This window comes from Dictyostelium purpureum, assembly GCF_000190715.1.
Source record: "Dictyostelium purpureum unplaced genomic scaffold DICPUscaffold_377, whole genome shotgun sequence".
NCBI classification, from domain to species: domain Eukaryota; phylum Evosea; class Eumycetozoa; order Dictyosteliales; family Dictyosteliaceae; genus Dictyostelium; species Dictyostelium purpureum.
Window position 1 is genome coordinate 22,586 of NW_003519713.1, and position 9,275 is coordinate 31,860.

At 22.6% G+C, this 9,275-nt stretch overlaps 4 protein-coding genes across 4 annotated transcripts; 1 reads left to right on the forward strand and 3 right to left on the reverse strand.

Moving 5' to 3' along the window:
• Nucleotides 1-281: 281 nt before the first annotated feature.
• On the reverse strand, nt 282-1,222 carry DICPUDRAFT_50675 (ribosomal protein L18a). Its single transcript, XM_003292837.1, has 3 exons — nt 1,207-1,222; nt 639-946; nt 282-541 (listed from the first exon to the last, which is right to left on the reverse strand). Exons 1-3 carry the CDS (start codon nt 1,207-1,209, stop codon nt 340-342), a joined length of 513 nt encoding a protein of 170 aa, XP_003292885.1. The 5' UTR covers nt 1,210-1,222; the 3' UTR covers nt 282-339.
• Nucleotides 1,223-1,759: 537 nt separating this feature from the next.
• On the reverse strand, nt 1,760-3,815 carry DICPUDRAFT_99491 (uncharacterized protein). The gene is made up of 3 exons (XM_003292838.1): nt 3,523-3,815; nt 2,044-3,457; nt 1,760-1,966 (listed from the first exon to the last, which is right to left on the reverse strand). The coding sequence occupies exons 2-3, from the start codon at nt 3,447-3,449 to the stop codon at nt 1,846-1,848; spliced, it is 1,527 nt and encodes a 508-aa protein (XP_003292886.1). The 5' UTR covers nt 3,450-3,457; nt 3,523-3,815; the 3' UTR covers nt 1,760-1,845.
• Nucleotides 3,816-4,562: 747 nt separating this feature from the next.
• Nucleotides 4,563-5,550, forward strand: DICPUDRAFT_41247 (uncharacterized protein; the record flags this gene model as incomplete). Its single annotated transcript, XM_003292831.1, has 4 exons — nt 4,563-4,689; nt 5,142-5,189; nt 5,288-5,404; nt 5,474-5,550. 4 exons carry the CDS (start codon nt 4,563-4,565, stop codon nt 5,548-5,550), a joined length of 369 nt encoding a protein of 122 aa, XP_003292879.1.
• Nucleotides 5,551-5,672: 122 nt separating this feature from the next.
• DICPUDRAFT_99492 (uncharacterized protein) lies at nt 5,673-7,996 on the reverse strand (the record flags this gene model as incomplete). The annotated part of the gene is made up of 2 exons (XM_003292839.1): nt 7,807-7,996; nt 5,673-6,768 (listed from the first exon to the last, which is right to left on the reverse strand). Exons 1-2 carry the CDS (start codon nt 7,932-7,934, stop codon nt 5,673-5,675), a joined length of 1,224 nt encoding a protein of 407 aa, XP_003292887.1. The 5' UTR covers nt 7,935-7,996.
• Between the last annotated feature and the right edge of the window lie 1,279 nt (nt 7,997-9,275).

Genomic DNA, 9,275 nt, shown 5'->3' on the forward strand with positions numbered 1-9,275 from the left:
AAAGAGATACATATTTTTTTGAAATTTTTTTTTTTTTTTTTTATGGCGGGGTTAAATTTAAACAGAGACTCGAACCGAGACGAATTGACAACCTGCATGGATGCTATGCATATGTATGTTAGATGGAAAAGAAAATACTTTTTCTTTGTGATTTTTTGAAAAATAGCAAATAATGAAATAAAAAATAAAATAAAATAAAATAAAAAAAATAAAAAATAAAATAAATAAACGTAAATGGTATAAACTAAAATAAAAAATAAATAAAAAAAAGTCGATAAAATGGGGTCGAGTTTAATTTTTTTTTTATATAGATTTCTATTTATTTAAAACAGATGACCTCTAACAGAAGAAAGTAGTTGGACGATTAGCAACGAAAGTTGAGTTGGTTTTTTGGATTCTGTGGGTGAGTGGGAATTTGATTTTGCTATCGTGGAATTGTTTGGTGTTGGTACGACGGGTTAAACCAGCAGCGATTTCTTTGATATCAATAATGTGGATTGATTGTTCACGAGCTGAATGACGTGAGGCCATTTCGTCGTACCTATTATTATTTTTTTTAAAAAAAAATTAAAATCGCAATTAACATTATATTCTAAAACCTATAATTTGTTATAATATATATAATAATTTATATTTACATTTGAGCGATAGCACCACATCTGGTTAAGTCTCTATATTCTTTGTAGATGTTGTGGGTACCTGATCTTGAGTTATATCTGATGAAGACACCAAAGTTCTTGACTTTTTGTGGTTTGTCTTCGAAGATTTCAGTGACGTTTAAGATTTCACCAGTAGCTTTCTTCATCTTGTTGATTTTAGATAAGAAATACCAGAAACGGCTCTTAGCGTGGATTGGAGTTTGAGCAAAGAGTCTCATTCTGAAGATCTTTGGACTGGCATCTCTTTCAGTTGGTACGTGACGACCAACAACTTGGTATTCGTGAATCTAATTTTATTTATCATAATCTAATTAGTATATGTATTGTGAAACCTGCAATTTGAGACGAGAGAGGGCTATCCACTATCCAGTGTATGTATCATGATCCAAATTGATGATAGATTGTTATAATTATTATATTATAAATTTTATTGAAAGATTGATTGATTTGATAAAGGATAAATGATTAATCCAATAGATAAATAATAATTTCATTGCGGCACACTCTCTCTTCTCTCATTGAAAATATAGATAATCTCTATGCGTACCATCTTTACTGTATATTGAGCTAAACTAAAAAACAAACTTTTTCGCAATTATTTTTTTTAAAAAAATTAATTTTTTTTTTTTAAAAATTTTTTTTTTAAAATTTTTTTTTTTGCGCATATAAAATTGGCCAACTACCGAACGATACTATAAAAAAAAAAAATTAATATTCATTTATTATTACATTTAAAATATTTTATTTTTATAAATTAACTTTAAGTTAAAGTTTTAATTATAAAAAAAATAAAAATAAATAAAAAAAAAAACAAAAAAAAAAAAAAATAAAAAAAGGTAGAGATAAAATAATACCCACACAAAAATAAAAATATAATTTTAAATTTTTTTGATTAAATAATATTTTTTTTTTAAAAAATTGGACTTTGTTTTAACAAAAAATATTTTATAAATAAAGATTATTATAATGCATTGTAATTTGGTTTTTTTTTTATAAGTTTAATTTTTTATTTATTTTATTTTTTAAAATTATTTTAATAATATGCATATATATAAAAAATAAATAGATTTTAAAATTGGAGTTGCTATTTCCAAAATTTTGGTTTTTGATTTGTTTTTTTTTTTCTTGTTTTTTTTTATTTGTTTTTTTTTTTTTTTTTTTAAAAAATATGGATATTTTATTTGTGTTATTGATAGACATTGGATTGTGCTTGTAACTGTTGGTTGTGATGATCCCTGATTGTATTATTAATAATTTCAATTCTTTCACTGAATTTTTCTTTTCTTTTTTTAAAATTTTGTTTAAAACTATAAAATATTTTTATTTTAAATTAGTAAATTATAATTAGTAATTTATAAATAAAATAAAATAATTTAAAATTTACCTTTTTTTAACATTATTTTTATAAAATGAAATATGATTTTTTAATAAGTTTTCATGTTTTAAAGATTCATCATTAGTGTTATTTTGTTGTCTAATTAAAGCATCAAAATCACTAATTGAATGATGTGGTCTTTGTTCAGGTTTAAAGTTGAGTAGTTCGGCTTGATCTTGTGGAGACTGTTGGCTGATCGGTGGTAGTGTAATCTCTTTATTGTTGTTACTATTGCTGCTATTATTTGAGTTTGATGGTTGTTGATTGGAAATTAAAATTTTTAAAAGTTTATACAGACTAATTTGTGAAACTTTATCGTCATATTTTTTTTGGAGTTCTTGGATTGTATTTTGATCAAACGGGCCAGTTTGCATGTTTTTCTTTTTAGCAGAGATAATTCTAGTTGCGCCATCGTTTTCTTCTAATAGCTCCACCTCGAAAACACTTTCACAAAGTCCTTTTTGATAGCTAAAATGCTCGTTTGAAAATTCGGATTTATACAGTTTTTTTAGATCAAGGTTTTGGTTTAAAATATTTAGATTTTTAATTTCATCTATATTATTGTCATTATTATTGATGAGACTAATATTGGTGGGGCTGTTATTATTATTTGGTGTTATTGTGGTTGTAGTGGTTGTGGTGGTCATGGTGGTATTTGATTTTGGTTGATTGACATCTAACACTTCGTCAGTAAATAGGTCAAATATATGATTAAGGTCATTATTGTAAGCATTGTTATTTTTTATTAATTTTTTAGCACTATTGCTTAAGTTTTGGAAATGATGATTATTATTTACATTGTTGCTAATATTATATTTTGAGTTTCTATCAGGTGATAGGTGATAAGGACTTTTTAGTTGTTGAAAAATTGGAGTGTTATTGCTATTTAGTTTTAGAGGAGATGATTCAAAATGATTTGGTGATTTAAAAAATTGTGTATGAAATTGATTGTTATATGTTAATGGTGGTGATGGTGTGGTTTGCGAGTTTAGGTTTTGTTGTTGATTTAAAGCAGGTTGGTGAGTATTATTAATTTGTTGTTGCTGTGGTTGTTGTTGAAGTGTTTGTTGTTGGTAGTGGTTTGGGGTTTTGGTTGTTTTTAAAATAAAGTCGCTATCGATGCCGTGATTATAAAATGTATCGTCAAACGATATTATTGGGGGAGAGTTTTTGAATGGTGTAAAGCCAGTTTCACCATGATGGCCCATCATCCCACTAAGTGGTGAGTTTTGGATACTTAGAGGGTTTTCACCTAATATGTTACGACTTGGTGTACTGTTAATACTTCTAATACCAGTATAGCCATATTTATTTCCGTTAATATTGTTATTATTACTATTTAATACAGAGTTAAATGCTTTTGATGGACTATCAAATAAAAAAGTATCCTGAATTTCTGAATAGTGGTCATTCATTTTTAGTACTATATAAATAGGAGAAAAGAGGTTAATAAAAAAAAAAAAAAAAGATTCATGTTTTCATACATACATTATTATATATATATAATGGAAGATTGGTCAGTTTATAAAAAGTGGGTTTTTATCATTCCTCTAAACAATGCTAGTATACTATCTATTGTTGTTGTTATTGTTGATGTTGAAGTTGTTATAAATTATTATTTTTTATTTTCTATTAATACAGTATTTTTATATTTATATATATTGTATTGAGATGGAGAGAATCAAATACTCTATATATTATTAGTTTTACAGTTTTTATTAAAAATTTATTGTCTACTATTATTGATATTATTATAAGTATCAAAAAAAAAATATAATGTTTGTTCAATTAAATTATATTTTTTTTTTTTAAAAAAAAAAAAATTTTTGGTAATTTTATTAATTTTTATATGGGTGTTTTGGCGCAAAAATTAGTTTATTTTATTAATTTTAAATTAAAAAATTTAATTTAATTAATTTAATTAGGATAGATAATTGTAGTTTTAGTTTGTGTTTTTTATTTGAATTATTGATAGGTGTTTATATATTTTAATACAACTATATTATTATTATTTTTTTTTTATTTTTTATTTATATTTCACTTTTTTTTTTTTTTTTTCAAAAATAATAAAAATAATTATAAACACCCTATTTTTTTTTTTTTTATACAAAAACAGTAATAATTTTAAATAAATCTATTTTAGATTCTTTTAATTATTATAAAATAATATTGTGCATTATTAAATAAAAATGTATAAAATGTTTTTTTTTTTTTTTACTATCCCAATTTTATAATAGTAGTCGTTAAAAATTAACAGATTAAAAGAGTAATGTATATTTTTGTATATGCATATTTCTTCTGTCACCCCTATATAACAATAAAATTAAATAAAATTTTAAATTAAATAGATAACTAAATAAAAATATCTTTTTTTTGATGATTTAATTTTTCGTTTTTTTTTATTTTTTTTTTATTTTTTCTTTTAATTTTATTTGTTTTTTAAAAAAACTTTTTCTATTTTTTATTTTTTTTTTTTTAATTTTAAATTTGTAAAAATAACAAAAATAAATATATAAATTATAATCAAAATGGAAAATAAAATAATAATTGTTAGAGTTATAAAGTCATTAGAATATAGAACTATAAAGAACCTTATTCTCAAAGATATAGATTTAAATATGAACACTTTAGATTTTAAAAAATTAGTTACAGAAAGTATGATCTATATAAACATTAGTTATAGCACATTAATCATTAATCAATAGTTTATAGTAATAGTAATATTAGTAATAATTATCGTAATAAAAGAACCAATTTTATCTTAATAAAATAAACATTACCTCTTTTTCATATTGTACATTCAATCACACACAAACACACATTTTTTATCACATATACAAACCCTCTTTTAATAGATAAATCTATAATAGAAATTTTTAACTTTATTTAATAAATTCCTATCACACATAAACTACACTTGTCTATTTACAAATAAATAATTAATAGTTTTTAATTTTTAATTGTTTATTTGTATTGACGATTGGGCAGTAGCTTGGGTTTTGTGCAATAATCTATAAATTGTAATATTTTTGTGCTTGTACCCAGTTTTTTCATTTTCGAAATACATCATCATTTATTAATAATATTATAATTTTATTTTACTTTAGAAATTCAAACTACACCAGGTTTTGCCCCTTATAAAACTAAAGCTTATGGTAAGTATTCCAAATTTTTTTTTTTTTAAAAAATGAATATTTAAATATTAATGGTTTATCCAATCTAATAATTCAATATATAAATTTATAATAAATAGATTCAATGAAAATTTTCTTTGTTCCCCACGGCCAAAAGCCAAATAATTTAACAATCAATTTAGATAATGATCAATATTTTTTAAATAATAATAGAACTTTAGCAGAAAACGGTGTTGGTAAGTGGAAATTAAAATTATTTTCATATAATGAAAAACTCTATTAACATTAATTTTATTACTCTTTAGTTTACGAAACAGAAATTTCATATTTTATAATGGACGAATATTTAGCTTATAAATTAAACCCAGAAAGCAAATGGTAAAATAAAAGAGTAAAGGATTTTTTTTTTTCTTTTTTTTTTTTAAAATTTAAAACTATATACATTGACACCAGTTTTTTTATTTTTATTTTTATTTTTTGTTATTACAATATTTATTTATTCTTTTAATATTTATTTTTTAATTTTTTGTGATGGTTTAAATTAATTTCATATAATTTTGGATTATTGGCCAAGAAATTTTCTTCATAGGTTTTACAATTTGAATAGTTGTTACCAGTAATATTTACAAAGCCATAGGTATCACAACAAGTATTGTATTGTTCTTTAACTTGTGGGGGATGGACAGCTGGAATGATTTCGGTTGTACCATCTTCAAAACGTAAATAGGTATTGATTGAGAATGGGTTAGCGGTAATTTCTAAAACACGAGCACCGTGTTTCCAGCCAGCTGGTGGACCATAGCCACCATAACCACTCTTTCTACCATAGCCTAATTGGACACCATTGTAATTACCAATAAAGTCATTGTCGTGATCGTGGCCACAGTGCATTGAAACTACATCACCCATTTCTTTGAAGGCTGCAAATAAACCAGTGTTTACAGAGAAACAGCAAACACCAGTATCGTAAAGGCTACCATTGACAGTGTAAAAGTTCCACATGTCCATATATTCTGGGATTGGAATGTGCATGAAGGCGATGGCTGGAACAACACGACCATATTTTTCACGGAGTGAGGTACTTACAGTACGATACCATTCGACTTGATCTGGATATACGCAGCCCCAACCTACTACGCCTTGACAATTATCATCACCACTATCAAAGAAATAAAGAATAGTTTGGACATCACCATTCGAGTCAGTGATTGGCAAATAGTAATTGGTTGCACCTTGAATATCGGATGGACCTTGTTGAGTAAGTGAGAGATTGAAGGTATTGTCAAGTTCGACGATTTGGGTTCTATCGAGATCACCTTCATCATCATGATTACCACATGTAAATGCCCAACGTATATTGTGTTGAATCATTGGACTAACTAAATGTAACCACTTTTGTGCAAACCAACCCTCTGTACCATTCCATGCATATCCACTAACAGAGTCACCAGTCATAACTACCAAACCAGCATCGGTTTCGGCATTTAATACACCAGTTTGTGAATTATAGGACGATGCATCTTGTTTATCGGATTCACCATAATGTAAATCTGTAAATTGAACAATTTTAAATTTGCCTTCTGAATTAAACTGTAAATTTCTTTACAATAATAAATAAAAAATATATGAACAGTTGTTTTTTAATTTATAAAGAGAAAGTCAATTAGTATATAGAAAGTTAATTTTTTTAAACATTAAATTATTTTATAAAATTTTAACGAATTGTGGTTATTTTTTTTTTAAAATATGTATTGATACTACTGTTATTATGATTGTTTTTATTTGGTTAATTTTTTATAAATGATTATTTTTTAAATAAAGAGGAAAAGACACGTTATAAAATTAATTAAATAAAGAATCTATAATCGACAATTATTTTTCTATAAACCATATTTATTATTTTTAATTTATTACAAAATAGGGAGAATATAAAGTCAATATAAATAATGATGATTATTAAAAAAAACCAACATTACTATTAATTACTGCCAACTATACAATAACATCCACCACCAACTTTTATAAAAGTAAAAATAAATAAAAATAAATAAAAAACAGTAAATAATAAATTGATACTATAACACATAATAAATAGGTACTTATTAAAAGTGATTAAAAGTTATTTGTGGGTATGTGTGTGGGTGTAAGTGTATATCTGTAATTATTAATATATTGCATAAATGGTATTTTGAAGTGGTTATATTATATGTTAAATAAATAGGTCATTTAATGTTTGTTAAGATAGATTTTGTTTAGATAAAGATCTTTTAAACCACTATTTATTATTAAAAGTCATATTATTATTATTATTGTTATTATTATTATTTTGATGAATATTAATTTGTGGTTATGATTATTTTTTTTTTTTTTTTTTTAACTGTATGGTGAAACAGTAATATTCTATTAGTGAAAATGAGGGATGCATAATTCAATATTCAACATACTAGTATTTATAGTGTAGTTTATTATTCATTTATTTTATTTGATTTCTATTATCATAAAGATCTATTGAGTAGTATTTTATTGTTATTATTATTATTATTATTATTATTTTCGATCGATTTCTTAATATTTTTTTTTTCTTTAATTTCTATGTTTCTCTTTATTTTTTTCTCTTTTTTTTCTTCTATAAACTTACCTATTTACAGGAGTTGGAGTTGGTCCAAAAAATTTTGTTTGTTTATGTTCAATTGATACCGATAAACAAATAGATATAATAAAAGATAGTATGATATAAATGGTATATATATATTTAAGACTAGCCATCTTTTTTGAACAAAAATAATTATATTATTTATACAGATAATAATTATAATTGTGTGTTTATGAGATTATAAATTAAGGGGGGGGGAAAATTAAAAAAAAAAAAAAAAAAAAATTAAAAAATTAAAATAAAAAATTTATATTAAAATTGGAATAAAAAAAAAAAAAAAGTGACACCTTAAAGGTTTTTTTTTTTTTTTTTTTTTTTTGATACAAATAAATATAAGTATCTCTGTGTGATAAAATAAATTGGTATCCTACCGAAAAAATTTTCGAAAATTTTTTTATTTTTTTTTTTATTTTTTTTATTTTTTTTAATTTAATCACAAATGATTTTTTTTAAATTTTTTTTTTTTTTTTTGTATAAATATGCTTGCTTTTTACTTTATATTAATATTTTTCTCATATTGTCATCATTTTTTATATAAATATATATATTTTAATTGTTTTGTTTTATTGAGAAGATCATTAGTTATACAGTTCTTTAATCAAGATAATCTTAATTTTTAATTTTCTTCTTTCTATTTTTATTATTATTATTATTTTATTTATTTTTATTTATTTTTTTTCATTTTGTTTATTTTAATTTTATTTATTTTTATTTATTTTTTTTATTTTGTTTTGTTTCATTTTATTTATTTTATTGTTTGTCGATTTTATCTTTTGGAATAAAGGAAAGGGTTTTTAAAATTTTATTATTTGTATTCTTTTTTTTAAATTCAATATAACAACAACAATATTTTATTAATGTGTGGGATTATTAATTTTTAGTTTATTTTTAAGATAAAATTAAAAAAATAAAAACAAAAATAACATGTCATTTAATAATAGTGTATGTAATAATATATACCTCATGTATATATGTGTTAATTTTAATTTAATAATAGCAATATTGTTATTATTAATAGTATAAAAAAAAACATATCAATAAAAACAGGTACCACAAATAGTATTAATAGTATAAAAAAATAATAATAATCACAATCACAATAATAATAACAATAACAACAATAATAATATTTGACTCCTTCACTATTTATTCCTCTCATCAATTTTTTTACCAACCTCTCACCACAAATCACGCACATTTCCCTTTAAGGAATAGATAGCACAATTTGTCCACTTTCAAATTCCAAAATACAATTTTTTTTAAAATCAAATAATTACCATATTAACTAAATGTATATTATTAAATTAAACATATTAGTATTGTTATAATAATTAATCACCTTTATTTATTTTATATACACTTCTATTGGTATCTTTTAAAATATTTGTTTGTTTTTGGTAATACCATTTTTTTTTTTTTTTTTTTTTTAAAAAAATATACTCACACATGCATAC

Coding starts and splice junctions, on each gene's coding strand:
- DICPUDRAFT_50675 (XM_003292837.1), bottom strand. Junction 542..638: donor TGTGGTGCTATCGCTCAAAT/GTAAATATAAAT, acceptor AAATAATAATAG/GTACGACGAAATGGCCTCAC.
- DICPUDRAFT_99491 (XM_003292838.1), bottom strand. CDS start 3,449: ATGAATGACCACTATTCAGAAATTCAGGATACTTTTTTATTTGATAGT. Junction 1,967..2,043: donor AAAAATAATGTTAAAAAAAG/GTAAATTTTAAA, acceptor AATATTTTATAG/TTTTAAACAAAATTTTAAAA.